At 37.1% G+C, this 17,930-nt stretch overlaps 1 protein-coding gene across 22 annotated transcripts in view; it reads left to right on the top strand.

Moving 5' to 3' along the window:
* LOC136854603 (uncharacterized) overlaps window positions 1-17,930 on the top strand; it is a 671,913-nt gene that overhangs the window by 416,116 nt on the left and 237,867 nt on the right. For all 22 annotated transcript variants that reach the window (XM_067131080.1, XM_067131113.1, XM_067131090.1 and 19 more), the window contains exons 5-6: window positions 12,023-13,215; window positions 15,226-15,411. In XM_067131080.1, coding sequence (XP_066987181.1) covers window positions 12,023-13,215; window positions 15,226-15,411 — 1,379 coding nt within the window. The remainder of the gene's footprint in view (window positions 1-12,022; window positions 13,216-15,225; window positions 15,412-17,930) is intronic.

Consider the following 17,930-nt stretch of genomic DNA (forward strand, 5'->3'; position numbering starts at 1 on the left):
GTGTTTTATTCATTTATGCAATTGGTTGAATTGGTTTTGATGATTAGTTGAATGAAAGGGATGTTATATATATATATATATATATATATATATATATATATATATATATATATATATATATATATATATATATATATATATATATATATATATATATATATATATATATATATATATATATATTATATATATATATATATATATATATATATATATATATATATTTATATATTTATATATACAGTGATCCTATATATATATATTCAACTCATATGTGTGTGTGTGTGTGTATACATATATATATATATATATATATATATCCTTTCATTCAACTATATATATATATATATATATATATATATATATATATATATATATATATATATATATATATATATATATGTGAGTTTTATTTAAGATAATACTTAAATATACTCATGTGAAGATTATTTATCAACAAGCACTTCTGTAATACGTGCTTTTTTTGCAGTCTTGTTGCTTTTCGTGAGTAAAAAACTTTTATTTCCGTCAGGTCTTTTTAGTTGATTAGAATTCATAAGTTTTATCAGTTTTGTCTTGAAACCTAGTTATAATTTTTTCCAAACTCTCTCTCTCTCTCTCTCTCTCTCTCTCTCTCTCTCTCTCTCTCTCTCTCTCTCTCTCTCTCTCTCTCTCGGGAAGGGAAATTTTAAGGTTTTGTTATGGAAGGATTCTAGCTAATTAGGTTAAGCGATAAGTTTTTTCCCATTTTTCGGTGCTTTGGCGTTTAACCCTGTTTCTTTGTTCATTTTCCATACGTATAAAAAAAAACCTTTTTGTGCACACGTTTTGATTACAAAAAAAAGAGTAATTCAATTACTGTCAGAATTTTTCTTTAAATGTATTTGTATATATTTTTTTCCATCATACACGTTTTTCCCATGTGGGTGGCACCTGAAAGGGAAAGCCCTTTTGTTATCAGTATGTTTTTATGGGTGCCAATGCCAGTGATGGGGAGGAGGGGTGTGGGCGTCAGCGGATCAGATGGATTTATGTGGTGAGGGGGGGATATGGGTGAGGTGGGCCTGGGAGAAGAAGGTGCAAGGGTTAGAAATGGATGGAGAAAGTTGACTCGAGCGGCCGACCCTGCTATACAGTGGGATTCATAAGGTCGAAAGAAGAAGATGATGTTTTAATGGGTGGTGTTGATTGTAGAGGATGGAAGGAAGTTTGAGAGAAAGACGCAAGTGTTAGGAGTTTATTAGAAAGTTTGGAGAATTGACTAATACGAGTATGAAGGAGTGCATAAGAGAGGTTGCAGAATAGACAGAAAATAGAAGTTAATGGGATTAAAAATGAGGCGCTGTGATGCAATTTGGTGAAAATGTGATTAGGGATGTCTGGATGAAGAAAATGTTCCAAAAGAATGCGTTAGACGGTAAAATGTTTCTTTATATAAACGTTAAAGTAATTTGACTTGAATATAGTAAGAAAATTATGCTGTAGGAGTTTGATTGAGAGATCAAGACAGATAATAGGCAGAGGAAGGCCAATGTGGGTTTAGGCAAGGAAGTGGGTGTATGGGACAAATTTCTGTTTTAAAAACGTTGTGTGAGAAATTTGAGGTTAAAACGGAAAGCTTTATGTGGCGTACATTCACCCAGATGAAGTTTATGATATAATTAATGGAGAAATAATGAAGTGTGTGTTGAAGGTGTATGGTGTAGAAGATAATTTGTTTAGTGAAAGGGTAGTTAGTTTTAGAATGTATAAACAGGGAAGAAATGATTGATTTGATGTAGAAGTGATTATGAGACAGGTGTATGTTGAGTGACTCGAGAAGTTTGAGATATAGGTGCAAATTAAGGCATAAGAGGTGTTGAAGGAAGTATGGAGTTGATCGTTTGTAGATGATACAGTGATGATTGTCAGTAGCTTAAAGATGCTAAAGAGCCTAGTGAAAGAGTTGGATGTGAAATTGAGCAAGAGTAACATTAAGAAGGCAGGTGAAGACAAGAAATGTGGCATTGTTACCATGGATGGCAGAGGACAAGTTGAAACCCCTGAGACGAATTCTGGTCGTAGTGCATATAGAATTAGAACTGACAGGGTGGGAATTGTGGAAATAAGGAGGTTAGTTAGGGTGAAAATATGACTCTGAACGTTTTGAGATGGTTTGGTCATGTGGAGAGTTTGCAGTGCACTATGTAGGTGGAAAGAGAATAAATATAATTCGGAAGAATTAGGAGATGTGGACGAAAGAAAACTGATAAAATGCTACATAGACTGAGTGGAAAAGGTATGGGAAAGAAAGAGTCTTGAAATCCAAGAATCAGGAGAGTGCGCGTGAAATAGAGATGAAAGATGCAGGTGTGTTAGAGGGTTTCAACGTGCTACTTATTCAGTAGTTAAAGGGCGAAGGTGTTGGTAACTGTTGCCTTATTTTTTGTTCGGTAACCAGTCCCTATTTATGAAACATGCATATTGTAAAATTATATATATATATGTGTATATATATATATATATATATATATATATATATATATATATATATATATATATATATATATGTGTGTGTATGTATATATATATACACACACACATATATATATATATATATATATATATATATATATATATATATATATATATATATATATATATATATATATATATATATATATATTTAAAATATAAACACCACAGAGAAGTAAAAATTGTTGTTGGATATATGTATATATACTATAGAAGCATTCAGACATTTGGAAACACACACACACACACATATATATATATATATATATATATATACGTACGTATATATATATGTATGGTTTGATCTCACAGTTCGAGCGTAATGGCCATGTTTTTTTTTTTTATTATTATTATACAGCGACCTCTTCGTGATCATTACAGGTTCCACTTTAATGGCCACCTATTGTTATAACAACTTCCTTGTGTACAGTATTATCCTAGCTAACTTTACACTCAAAGGCCTTTTAATGTCAGTTCAGCTTGGGTACGTTCCGTTCTCTTGGTATTTCATGCTGCAGTTCCTAACTGGAGAGAGAGAGAGAGAGAGAGAGAGAGAGAGAGAGAGAGAGAGAGAGAGAGAGAGAGAGAGAGATTTAACATAAGGTACAAAGAATGACGTTGGTGGTATCTTTTCACTATTTTTTGTCGTAGTTGGGTAGAAGTGGAGGGAGTTGGGGGGCGGGGGGGTTAGGAGGATATTAATAGCCTTTTTGTAATGCAAGAACGTCCCAAGGGTAGCTTTGGCCGGCAACCCGGCGAATCCCATGGTTGTCGGTAGCGGTCAGGCCCGAAGGGTATGGGCGGGTTTGTGGACCGTGGTCTGTGGAGGAGGAACAATAGTATGGAATCAGATCAAACGCGGAGATAGCCATAAATTTGGAGGAAATGGAGGAAATGTTAAACTTCTTTTATATTGGCGTCATGAAGAATTAGTTAGCGCAAGAAGTTTGCTACCTAAAGCGCGCCCCCTCTCTTTCGGTCTACAATATTACAGCCACCGCTGCTGCTGCTATAGTGATCTCGTCCGTTGGTTGGTCTAGAGCTAAGGCGTGGATTTCCGGTTAGATCTCTCTCTCTCTCTCTCTCTCTCTCTCTCTCATTGGAGACTTCCTTCGCTCGAGAGCCTTAAAAGGTTGTCTTATTCCCTTCTTTTATGAGCTCTTTCGTTTTGGGGCCCTTGCCTGGCGTGCTGGAATGTCCTTCCCTTCTTTCCCCCAACTCGGATGGAAGAGAGAATGAGACATTCGCAAGAGAAAAGGGGTAAAAACTGAGAAGAATAAAAAAAAGGGGGGGGGTTTCAGCCTATGTTTGAAATCATGGAAGAGACCGAAAGTGATGGCCGACCTTGACTCGCGGGATCGGCTGGCCGCGTTCAGCAAAGCTGATCATGTTGAAACATTTTCCATTTCGAAAGGGCTTATTTTAGATTATTATCGCATTACGTTCCTGTTATTAGGTTTTAGTGTCATTCTTGGTGAGGTTTTGCCGAAAAATGAAGCAGCTTCTAATGTATGTTTGTATAAATGAAAGATATTTAATTTCTGTGGTAAGTATGGTTGGTGTACTCGCATGTGTAGATGAACAAAGTGTGGGATGGCGTCTGGAAAGAAAGGAGAGTTGCCACGTACTGTTTTGTACACATTCCATGTTGGAAGATTTTAATCATCCGTTTAGAATATAATTCGTCTTCAGTAGATTTTGATCATAGATTACGGGTCAATATAATGTAATGTTGTGTTATTAGAGAAAGAGAGAGGGAGAGATTTAGTTTACAGAAACGTTGCAGGTGTAAAAAACTCATATCATTCAAATATTCTAGGAATTCAAAAGTCCCAGGCCTAGAAATCGACGAAACAATTACACATACCATTATCAAAGATCAAAGGTATTTTATGAAGATAATCGTGTTAATTAGAGTCCTTATTGCTTTTGCCTGCAATATTGTACTTACTTAATTACTGTTGTCGCTGCAATTTCAAGGTTATTGGGTTGGCCTTCAACTAATGCGCTGGGACCACTTAGCATATTCCATCTGCCGCTCTAGCTGACTGATAAAGATGCTGTTTTGAAGGGAATCTTGTTTGGATGCCGGTATTTGAAACCATCGCATACTTGAACCATGGACCTTGCTTGAACCATTGTTTATTGAAAGGCAGTTCCGTCTTCCTTTTGGGGATCTCTCTCTCTCTCTCTCTCTCTCTCTCTCTCTCTCTCTCTCTCTCTCTCTAAAAACTTCATATACTGTTTTTCTCTGAAAAAGGATTTGCTTTGGGATTTGTAGAGAACTTCAGATAGAAGTAAAGTCTCAAGGAATACACGAATCTTTGGAAGTTTAGAATTGATACTACGTATATGATTTCGTCAAGTATTCATACTCGTTTTTTTTCGTCCACGAAATGCAATTGCTTGTTTCTCGTAAGGGGGTATTACCGTCAGTGCACCTCACGCGGTGCACTGTATGCGCGTGAGGTGCACTGTATGCATTACTTAGGTTCTTTGCAGTGCCCCTTCAGCCCCTAGATGCAACCCCTTTCATTCATTTTTACTGTACCTCCATTCATATTCTTTCTTCAAACTTACTTTCCATCCTCTCCTAACAATTGTTTCACAGTGCAACTGCGAGGATTTCTTACTGTTACAGCTTTCAAACCTTTTTGCTCCCAATTTCCGTTTCAGCGCTGAGTGGCCTCACAGTTTCCAGCGCTTGGCCATTGGCCTAAATTTTATATTCCATTCCATTCCAATTGCTTGTTGTCTGGGTAGTTAGAAACGTCCAGTATCCCCTTTTATGGTTATACTGTATATTGTCCAGCTCATCGGAATATCAGTGGCTCGGTTTTATGGTTGGCAGATGATCCCAGGTGCCACATTCGGTTCCATTTCGCCGGCCGATGACCAAATAAACTTACGGCTCGGCCATAACATTGAAGCTGGTTCGGTCGGTCTCTTGATTCGAGGAGGTTTCCTCCTCCGATTCCCTTCAAATATGGACATTTAGGCCTAGTTTCGTCGAAATTCATTTGATGTATTATTTTGTCTTATATTTTTATTTCTCTCGTGATGATGGTAATATGTTTATTTCAGGACTCCGTTAGCTATTTCCTCTGCCGAGTGGTCTTCAGCCAGATCATTAGAGCAAGCAGGATTTTCACATTGGGTTATATTATTATTAAAATAAGCTGCTGATCTCGCTTGGAAATGATGAGACAAACCTTCTCTTTGATTACTTAATGACCTGTTTCTTACCAGGCCAACACTGTATCCATTTAGACACTGAAAGAAAATCAATGGAACCAGGTATGTTACTGCATATACTTGGAGTCATAGGGAGCCTAGGCACCGATGTCTGTGGTTCTCCACCAGCAGTGAGCATTCATATTTTAACTCTTCTCTCCAAAGGCAGTAAGGTGAAGTTTGCACCATAAGCAGACGATCTCTCCTGGAAATTGGCAAGACAAACCTCCTCTTATGGGATTTGAACCCATGACCTCTGATTTACATTGGTTACACCATATCAACTCAGTCACAGAAGGCATAGATATGGTTGCAGTGTGCTTGCTACCATTCCAAAGTATGTGCTGCAATGTATCTGCTATGAAAACTTACTTCACCTCATTGCCTTTTGAATAGAGAATTAAGTATGTCTGCTCCAGTCCTACTAGTTGTGTAGGGCGTGGGCAAAACCACATCATGTGTAGAAGGCCACTATAATTTCAAAGTATATCATCATCTTCTCAGCTTAATCCTTGTTGGGGTCACTGTTTTTAATAAACCTCTTCGGCCGTTTTTATTTTGAACGGCTTAATCTGTTTTGGAAGATGCTTAACGAACAGATTCCCGTCCTTACTCCAACCCCCTCTATTTATCCGGGCTTGGGACCGGCACCAAGTTGGGCTGGGTTAACCTCAGTGGCTAGCTTAGATTTCCAATCCCTTTTTTTTTTATTTCATCGGTGAATGAGTAGATATTATGTTTTGACCCGATATTTCACCAGTCATTTGTTATAATCCCCAAGAGGAGGTTCGTTTCAGTAATATTATTGCTTTGAAGCTCCACAGGATAGGATGCTAAATATATATAAAAAAACTTTATGATCCTGAACTGGAATAGCCATAAAATAGGAGGTGGGTCTACTTAATTCATGACTTTTGTGCCACTGTTTCAGTCTGAAGTGCAAACTGAAGAAATTGCATTAGCTCGTAGCATTGAGAGTTCGGTTTCATAGAGTACTGAGACCTATCCAAAAAGAATATTGTATCGGACAAGAAGAAATAAAGTTCTGATGGCCAGAGTTTTGGTCATATGATGTGACCGTGATTGCTTTGATGTTTAATAATTATTGCTGTTACCTCTGACAAAGGGTTTATGTTCTTGGTTCTGTTTGGTAATGGGAGAGATCCGGAACGGATATGGATAAGGGGGTTGGATTGTTCAACTTTGGCGGAGGTTTGCGGTCTCCGAGCGCTCTTGTTATTACTGTTATTATTATTATGATTATTATTATTATTGTTATTAACTTAGGAAAGTCTTGGAATCATATTATTATTATTATTAACCTGGGAAAGTCTTGGAATCTACTACTATTATTATTATTATTATTATTATTATTATTATTATTATTATTATTATTATTATTATTATTAATCCGGGAAATTCTGGAAATCATATGATGGTATTTGTCTGTTGTCGTCAGCTCTGTCTCGAAGTTTGTTGTCTAGTATCATGTTCTTGTTTGGACATCTTCCATTCACGTCTTGTTAACAAGCTTGGTCGTTTCCCTTTGTTATTGCAAAGTTACAAAAGAAAAGTTTGTGTGTGAGAGAGAGAGAGAGAGAGAGAGAGAGAGGGTGGTGAATATTAATTTAGTGTTGTATGTAATGCGATGCGAACTTTCATTAAACAAAGTTATGTAATTCAGTATGAGATCGAATATGCATATGCAACCAGTCAAACCGATTTTAACTCTCTCTCTCTCTCTCTCTCTCTCTCTCTTATAATTATATGGTTTAGTCGTGCGAAATTCCCTGTTTAAGATAGGATGATACGGTTTCAGTCATAAACATTGTATGATAAGTTCGCTCTGGGAAATTGGCATAATAGAAAAACCAAGTTTGATTGACATACGAAAAGAAAGTGGAGGCTTTCGTGCCGTTGGGTTTTGAAACTTGTATTTTTGTGAGTAATCTTTGCAGGCGAGATGGGAAATTAGAATTAAAGAATGGGAATACTGTCACCTGCAACAATTGTGTAAACTGTTCATTATCATCATCATTGTAAATATGCACACAATCTTATGAAATAAGAATACTCAATGTGGAAATACAAAATGTAGAAAAATTTGTTAATAATTAAATAGAAACTGAAGGTAAAATTATTATTATTTTTTTCTTTTTTTTACCTTTCCATATCTTGCAGGGCAATATCCGAAATTTATTGACTGCTCTCTAAGGGAAGATTAAATGAAGGCCATATTGTGAGTTTATACAGAGCTCCAAATTATCAATCCGGCAAAAAGATTGAGTTCTCGAGTCTGTCTTTATTTTTGTTTGACGGTTAGTAGAATGACATGAAAAGTTATTTTTCGTTTTTTTTTTTCATCAAAGGTGGGGCATCCTGAATTGCAACAAGGGGTTAGGGGTGGGAGGTCCGGACCTTGGCAAGGGACCCTATGATGCGGGTAGGTGCTTCAGTTGTTCAGCCTTGGCTGAGATTTGCGGGGGTAGGTGCTTCAGTTGTTCAGCCTTGGCGGAGGTTTGCGATCTCTCATCGCTCCTGTTCTCATACGTATGAATGCCTGCTGCTTATTGCTGCAGATTTCTAAGAGTAAAACCTATTTTTGTGAGAGGGAAAGAGAACGGACACCCTTTAGTTAAAGAAAGGAAATATGAAATTGAAGTGGGTAGACTTATTTGTTAAATTAAATGACAAGGGATGGAATGCAGTTATTAAATCGTCAAGGCAAAAGAAAAAAAACAAAGACATCCGAAGAGAAAATGATGGAGCATGAAGCAAACCCATTTGGCCTTTCAAAGCACAAAGCAATAATTGTATAGCAAATCCGACCCACGCTATAAAACTTGACCTACTCCTAGGATGCTGACGAAGCACCCAGCACCAGAAGCTCATTTCTAATGCACGTCACGGTGAAAAGTGTGTTTTACTTTCTAGGCCGGTTGGTGAAAAGTTTGTTTGATTGCCATAATCTCTTATCTGAATTTAATGCAGTTTTGGTTTCTGTAGTATTTTGCTGTGTAACCTTTTTTTAGTTTTGGTGGTATCGTTGTGCTATGTTGTCATTTTGTTGTATTCTTTAACATACAGCAGATACAAAATAAGAGGACTGTGTATATAGTATCTCAGCGTTACATGATCAGAAAGAGGTTAGAATGTTTGAAGACTTTTCTGAATATATATATATATATATATATATATATATATATATATATATATATATATATATATATATATATATATATATATATATATATATATATATATATATATATATATATATATATATATTCAATTGTAATAACCACAGTGCTTTCTTAACTCCTCGAATTCTTCACAATTACTTATATATATATATATATATATATATATATATATATATATATATATATATATATATATATATATATATATATATATATATATATATATATATATATATATATATATATATATATATATATATATATATACATATATTTATATATTATAATATATTTATTATATAATATACATATAATTTATATTATTTATATATATATATATATATATATATATATATATATATATATATATATATATATATATATAATGACAGAGTTCATAGGTCCACACCAGGCCTCCCATCCTTTTTCACAGCATGCCACAATTAAGGGTCTCCCCTAAGTGAAAGACCCAAACGATTAGTTTATTTATGATTACATTTTTGTGACTTTTTGGCCTTTTGTAGTTCAGGCCACAGCGCGAACCACGCGCCTGATTGGATTAATGCAGACTAACGAGGAAAATGAACAATGGCTTTTATTTCGCTAGGGAAAGGTTTCGGTTTCTACCGCGATACCATAATTTAGAAATTTAATATTATGAACAGTATCACTTTACTTCGACAACACTAATTACACGAATCTCTCTCTCTCTCTCTCTCTCTCTCTCTCTCTCTCTCTCTCTCTCTCTCTCTCTCAAGCAAACTAGACTTTACGTCATTGTTATGCATGAGGTGTAATTCAGTTATCAAGTGATGTTTGGAGAATCGAGTGTGGACATTGTCATCAAAATATCATTGACAAAGTCCATAATCAGAGTTTTATGCTTGACGTGAACATTAAACATTCAGGCATTTGAATTTCGTCAAAATGGGACCGTGTTATTTATGTATATATGAACTCACCATCTATTCACAAATTTGATAAACTTATAAAATGGGTTTGAAGGTTTGAGTGATATTTAGAAAATTTGTGGTGAACTGTTTCCTCTGTTTTTTACCGTTAGTTATATATATACCTACATATATATGTGTGTGGTGGGGGGGTTGTTGCGTCAGTTTGTAGCATCCAAAAGCTTCATTTGAAAGCCATGGGTTCGATCCAGATGTTAGTAAAATTTATGTATGTGTTATATATATATATATATATATACACATGTATGTATGTATGTCTATATAAGCATGTATGTATATATGTGTATGTATATATATTATGTATATGCACGTATAACTGATTCACGAAAATATGGAACGTGATGAATATATAAATAAAGATAAAATCCACGAAGGAAACGGAAACACTGGAGTGCTGCGAGGCCTTTCGACGCTTAGCAGACTGAAGAAATATAAAAGTAAGTTTACAAAGAAAGCTCGTATAAATGACAGATGGGGATTATAAAGGAAACATATGTACCTGGATCCCAACACAATTGAAGAATTAGTAGAACTGCCAAAACAGGGTTAAATAGTGGTTTTGAAAACATAAAATCATTGTTAAAACCTTTTAATGTCAACCTCGTTTTTTCTTATAATAACACTCAAAAGAATGTTAATAAAAAATAGCCCTAAAGAAAACAACAACATAATATATAAAATTCCATGTTTGGACTGCCCCTCTTTTTATATTGGCCAATCTAGCAAAGATTTAGATGTACGTATTAAGCAACACAAGTATTCAGTCAAAACTGGACAAGCATCCAATCCTAAATTTATATTCATTCATTTAAGTGAAAACTCTCACAGGATAAATTGGACTGAAAGTTCAGTGATTGCCAGATCGAAAGATTTCTCTTCAAGAAATCTATTGGAGTCCGCTATTATCAAGCTTACTTCCAGCTGTAATTTTAACCTTTGCCCTGGCATGTATTATATGGACCCCTGTATTAGAAAAATGTTCAAGAGTGACCTAAAAGATAAATTCACTGACTTAATTACAAGTTAGTTACTTGATATATATTTTCTATGTATCCGTATGTTTAATGTAATTTTTTATTTGTAAAAATGTTCTTCTTGCAAAAATTATTATTGTTTACAAAAAAGAGAATTATTTTGTTGTACTGATATTTTTTGGGTGTCAGTCACGACCTTGTATAATCTTTTAATTGTCCTGTCCCTGCTTCTGTACGGTTGATCCTAATCCTTTGTAATACCTCTTAAATATTTAACCCTGTTTTGGCAGTTCTACTAGTTCTTCAATTGTGTTGGGTTTCAGGTACATATGTTTCCTTTATAATCCCCATCTGTCATTTATACGAGCTTTCTTTGTAAATTTACTTTTATATTTCTTCAGTCTGCTAAGTAAAGGACGTAAGCGTCGAAAGGCCCCGCAGCACTCCAGAGTTTCCGTTTCCTTCGTGGATTTTATCTTTATTAATGTATATGCATACATAATGTACATTTCCAGTACTTTTCTATTGTGTTTACGTTTTTAATAAGGAATTATTACGATTTATGATGAGAGTACGTATAGAATAGGAGACTAATTAAAGAAATCGTCAGTCTTCTCTGATGATCTATCGATTCGATAAATGATGCAAAAATCCACGTGTATTTAGTTAAGCACTTATATCTCCTCCGTTAGGGTAAGTTGATGTGAGAACAGCAGAATGACGCAGTGAACGTTTCTCCCATTGGGTGAAGGCGCGTTGCCATAGTAATGGTTACGAACGCCACTGAGAAAATTCTCACTTTCTTTTTTTTTTAGCAGATCGTAGATGTGAGTGGTATATCATAGTATGATGAACCATTTTCACTTCTTTGTGGTTGCTTTCATATGCTTATAAGTGTTCTGACTTTAGATCGTTTTGAGTGCATTACTTTTCTGTTTATTATTGCGTGTTTGTTAGTATATTGAGCAAACGGATTCTCAAAGTTTTGCTGCCATTCTTTTGTTCTGACTTTTCCTAAGTCGGCAATACACCTCAAGTTTATTTTCCAGTGTTTTCTCAACAGGTCATGACCGACGGGAAGCGCCGTTGTGGACGTTCAAGTAATTGATTTGGTGTTTCTTTTCAGGGTGTGGTCGAGGAGGGCCGAGGACGGGCGACATCGTCTTCCAAGGTGTCTAAAATCGCGGGCATGTTCCAGGGAGGAGGTGGTGGAGGAGCCGGCGTGGCCAGCAGCACTCGAGGAGCCCCAGAAGATGAAACGGCCCCGCCCGGATCCTCCAGCAGTCACGACGGACCTCATCACGCCACGGTTGTCCGCACCGAATCTCACCTGGCCAGGTTCAATAACGCACGAGCCCTCTTCGAAAAAATGGGCCAAGGGGAGGCCACCGCTCCAGGCCAGCCTCGGCTGGTTGCTGCCAAAGCCAGCCTCTCCTCCAGAGGGGAACCGAAGTCTTCTGACGGTAAAACGGAGGCGAAGATCCCGAAATTCGAAACCAAAGTTGATACGTCGAAGACAGAGACCAAGAAGATCACCGGTCCTTCGACGAGAACGCCCTTGACGTCTCACCATCTAAGACGTCCCCCTGGAGGAGGTGGGGGCAGCTCCAGTAGTGATGAGAGGGGAGGTCGAGCAGAGTCCATCTCTCCGGCGAGGTCCATTGGAGGGACCTCCTCTTCGTCCTCTCGGTCTGCGTCGCCCAGTCCAGCGCGAACCACTAACGGCCACGCCCATCATAGCGATCAAGAGACAGGGGGCGTTGGCGCGGGTAGCGCTGGAGCAGCGACCGCAGGGATTGGTGTGTTAGGACTAAGAAGACCTGGCTCTGCGTCCAGTCGTTCTTTGTCGACTTCCAGCACGGAGTCAGAACCTCCCCGGAGGTGGCCCCCCGGTAAGGTCTCCTCCTCTTCGTCAACGTCGTCGAAGACTTCAGCGTCTTCGACTGCCGCCGTTGACAGCAACGTCACGAGTAAAGTCACCTCCTTCAAGGGAGATTCAGGGAAATCAGACTCCGCCGCCGCCATCTCAGATCTCAGGAAATTGAAGCCCGAAAAGCCGGCGAAACCGGAAGGCTTAGAACGAAGGATATCTGCGCACGAACAGCATCAGGAGCTTATCGCGAGACATAAGAACTGGTTCCAGACGTTCTCAAAGAACAGATCTCCAGCCTCCTCACCTGTCAAGCCGGACTCGAGACCAGAGTCGCCAAACAAGGCGGAAGGGAGGCCGCCCTCCCCTTGCAAGGCTGAGGAAGTCAAAACAGTGTTGTCGTCGAAGTCTGAATGGAGATCGACTCAGCCGTCCAAGTCTGAACAGAGGTAAAGTACAGCGATTCTGCTTTTCCAGCTTTGCATTGTGGGAGATTCTTACATAAGAGGTGAAAGTGGAAGTTACTTACACCCTAGAATAAGGCATTGCATTTTCACTAGAGCCTTTGCTATGTTATTTTGTTTTAGCTCATCGCTTTGCTTGTGACATTCAAACACACACACATATATATACATATATGCATACGTATATATGTATGTATACATATCATATATATGTACACAATCTTATATATATATATATAGTATATATATATATATATATATATATATATTACAGTATATATATATATATATAGTATATATATATATATATATATATTATATATATATATATATATATATATATATATATATATATATATATATATATATATATGAATGTATGTATGTATATACTATATATGTGTGTATACATATACGTATTTATATATGCAGTATATTAATGTATATGTATACATACATATGTACACAACCTTATTGGAAATAAATAGGCCTGTAGAGCTAGATTCATGTGGCACTATGACGCTCAATTGCTCGTGTAAATAGTCGTTATTATAGTAATATGCCTTATGAAACTTATTTCGAGAAACCTTAGGAATTTTTGAGGAAGTATTATTCTTGCATTTTGGGCCAAATGGTTTTTGTGAAATTTAGATTAAAAAGGCCGTACGAAGATTCATTTAAATAAACCCTACAAGTTGGAAGTGAGTTTTTTTTTTTTTTTTTTTTTTTTTTTTTTAGTTCAAAGTAAATCTTCCAAAGATTTAAGGTTCTGCAAATGATATAATATTGGAGTAGGGTGTTAAAGGTAAACTGCCAAATGAAGCTGCTGAAATTGTAAGTATGTGGTCTTGGGAATAGGGAGTCAAAAATATTCACTGATCGAGTTAGAGGTAGAGCTGGTGACTGTAGGTAAATGACAGAAGTTGGACATGAAGGCAAATATTGTTTTCATTTGCAGTCTCCGTCCGGTTAATAGTCATTCAAGATATTTTTAAGAAGCTGTACGATGCTTAATTTGTAATTAAGAGTAATTCTGACCTTTAGAATTTGAGTTACATGAATTACATTAAAAATACGCCTTGGTGAAATAATTGATCTGAAAATTTTGCTCGAAGAAATATTTTATATAGTAAGTTATGGTATGGGATTTTTTTCCGGGTCATCAAACTTTGCCATTTCCTTTTATTTTTGCTTATATGTGAGTCATTTTCCCTTTGCTTATTACTATGGTTTTGCTTTTAGCAGATGTATGGCATGGGTGCCTTGATTGTGTACTTTGCTTTCATGCAAAGCCTGTCCATTAATGCTTTTTTCCCATTTCTTGCTTGATATAGTCAGGGGACCATTTTCGTAGAATGAAAAGTAAGTTTCAGTGTAGAAATTTAGTGTTACTGAATGAATAATGTTCACTGTTAGCAAAGAAATGCTTTTGCTTTGTTGTGTACCTGTATTATTTGTCCGTGTTCGTTTGTCCAGTTTGTCGTTCCCTTCTGTGTGTGTCTCTGCATGAAGATGTTTTTTTTTTCATTTATCTTGTTATTCTGTTTTTATTTTCATGTGAATGTGTCAATGTTGGCTACTCCCTTATTTGCAGTTGTGTAATTACAGTTCCCCTCTCTAATATACCGTAGTTTTAAGGCGTACATTGTCTTCGTTATGCATATTATAATTTAATCTTATATCTATGCTGGGGGTTTTGATAGTTATGGACGAGCAAGGACAATCTGTTCAACTAAAATTCATAGAAAATTGCTTTCAGATTCTCAGTCGTAAGTTTGTGCTTTCGGCCGCTAATTGTGAGCGCCAGAGACCGTTCAGTTCTCAGTCACAAGGTTGCGAAACATTTTAATTCTCATTCAAGCAGTTGTGAGAGAAATTTCATGCTTTCTAATTGTCAACTGTGAGGTTGGAGATGCTTTGTAGTTCTCGTGAGATCGTCAGTCCCTTACGAAACTGGCATCCGTAGATGGTAATTTCCCCTGGCCGTTCCCTCAGGCACGCGCGATCCTACGGCGGCAGTTACGAGAAGGAGGCAGAAGATGAAGTAAGGAGAGAAAAGGACGACTCGTTTGAGGAAGAATGCAAGGACGAGAGACCCAACAAAGTCGACGAGCAAGAGGCGTGGTCTTCTGTCCTCCAGAGTCGCTACGGTCCTAAGGCGAAGGATATCCTCAGTCCCAGGTAAGGGAAGGGAAGGAGAGGTCCTGCCTGTGACAACTTTAGAAATGGAATATACACACCGGAAATGGAATATACACATATACATGCATACATGTATATGTGTATGAAGCCAATTAAAAAAGAAGGGAAAAAATTTATATCACCATTATATCTATATATATATGTGTGTGTGTGTGAGAGAGAGAGAGAGAGAGAGAGAGTGACTGCTTTTTCTCTGTGAATTTTTCGATAGTTTAGGTGGTTTGAAGGATTATAACTTTTACAGGGGCAACTTCTTAGTTCGCAGGTATGGAGGTACTGCCTTGGTAGGCGTTTGAAGCAAGCCCTCCCTAACTCTTCGACTTTTTCAGCGTTCTTTTTAAAGCTTTCCCTTTTGCGTGTATTCCTTTTCACCCAAGTTAAAAGAGGAAACGGTTGAGGGTTCGGATCAGTTGGTCAGGATGAGGAAAAAAAAAAAAAGATCATTCTTCCCACCGAGAGGATTACTTGCCTCTCATCACTCACTGTAGGAAAGCGAAGAGGAGGCGTTTTCAGCTCTTCCTCCTGACGTATTCTCATATCAGTCATTTTTATCGTTGAGGTAATAAAAAGCGATGTTGAAAACAAAAATGAAACTGAAAATTATGTTCCAGTCATTCAAGTAAAAAATTACTGTATTTTTTTTTTTTTTTTTTAATTGACGAGAGTCTTTCTTATGCTGTAATTTCCAGTATTCATACCACAGTTTAACAGGAATCTTATGGACCACTATTGCTTCAAAAATGTAAACACATTTTTGCCTATATCACATTTCTAGTGTTTGAAAGCACAGCAAGATTTTACCCTGAAACAGATTTCTTCAATAATTTACTGCTTTTACATTTTTTGTATCAATAATAAATTTTCCCTATAAGTTTGATGTGTTGCGGTTATGAAACACTAATTCTTTCAATTGTTCAGTCTTTACATTGTTATGAAAAGCTACATGACCTGTGTGAGTGCGTTATGCATAGTTAGTTACGAATATGTATTTTAACTTTGCTTCAAAGTAAGACTTTATCGTACTCAACGCACACATCTGTTAATTTTAGGATTGTATGGGTTACATTGAGTTTGGCAGAAGGAAAACTTAAGGTAATGAGTTCATATGGGCCAAAAATGGCAAAGTATGACATTGAAAGAGAATCCTTTTTGGATTAAGTAAAAGTTCAGATAGGCATAAGTTGAAGTTGGAGCAGAAGGGATGAAAGTAGGGCTGTGAATGCAGTCAAGATAAATAAGTGATAAGAAGGAAATGAGAAGAATATGTAAGGAGAAAATGGATACAAGTGCGGTAGGGTTAAAGACAGAGATGGAAGGAGTTGACGAGGAATTTTAAAATTCCATGGTGGGGTCATAATCTTATAAATGAATGTCGTTTGGCGCAGAAAAGTAAGAAGAGGAAATAAAGAACAGGAGTGTCAGAATGAGAAAAAGCGATTATTTGAGGTGCACTTTCATGGCAAAAGGGAAGAACATATACTGGAGAATGGATAGGATAGTAGAGAAGAAAGTGAGAGATACAAAACAAGTAAAAAATGCTCCGAAGTTTCTGTGGCGCAACTAAGTTTTCTGTACAGCGTATAATGCTGTATGAAACTCACAGCCACGGCCCATGAACTCTCAGCCGCGACCCATGAAATTTTCAGCCACGGCCCGGTGGTGGCATGTGTTGTTGGCACCTGTAGTAGTGCCAGACGCACGATCATGGCTAACTTTTAACCTTAAATCAAATGAAAACTACTGAGGCTAGAGAGCTGCAGTTTGATAATGTTTGATGATTGGAGGGTGGATGATCAACGTAACAATTTGCAGCCCTCTAGCCTCAGTAGTTTTTAAGATGTGAGGGCGGACAGAAAAAGTGCGGACGGACAGACAAATAGCCATCTCAATAGATAAGAGAAGGTAATCAGCAAATGGAGCTCCGAATAAACAGTGCAAATAGAGACAAACAGAAGTGAATACATCAATAGGCTGTAGGGAAGGTCTAAGAAAGGGAATTAACAAAATGGAAGGGTGGAAATAGAGTAGGTGATGTGATAACTAGTGAGCTGTTATGTTACCGCTAGCAAAGTATGACTGAGTAGCTGGTTTTGGTATTTAACATAGGCTCCAGGGGGAGGAACTATAGTGCCCCTGTGTGAAGGTAAGGTTTGACTGAGGATTCATTGCACCTCACGCGATACACTGTAGGCGTTGCTTGAAGTTCTTTGCAGCGTCCTTTTGGCCCTTATCTGTAAGCCCTTGCATTCCTTTTACTCAACCTCCATTCATATTCTCTTTCTTCCATCTTACTTTCCACCGTCTCACAACAATTGTTTCTTAGTGCAGCTGAGAGGGTTTCCTTCTCAGGGGTTCCCAAACTTAGGTACATGTACCCCCAGGGGTACATTTGCAAGTTTCAGGGGGTACATTTGGTCTGAAGAAAATAATTACTACTGTACAATACATGGTATTGTAATCTGCACTCAGATTGCACTTTTCTCAATTTCCTCGTGTTG

This window comes from Macrobrachium rosenbergii, chromosome 29, assembly GCF_040412425.1.
Source record: "Macrobrachium rosenbergii isolate ZJJX-2024 chromosome 29, ASM4041242v1, whole genome shotgun sequence".
Classification (NCBI taxonomy): domain Eukaryota; kingdom Metazoa; phylum Arthropoda; class Malacostraca; order Decapoda; family Palaemonidae; genus Macrobrachium; species Macrobrachium rosenbergii.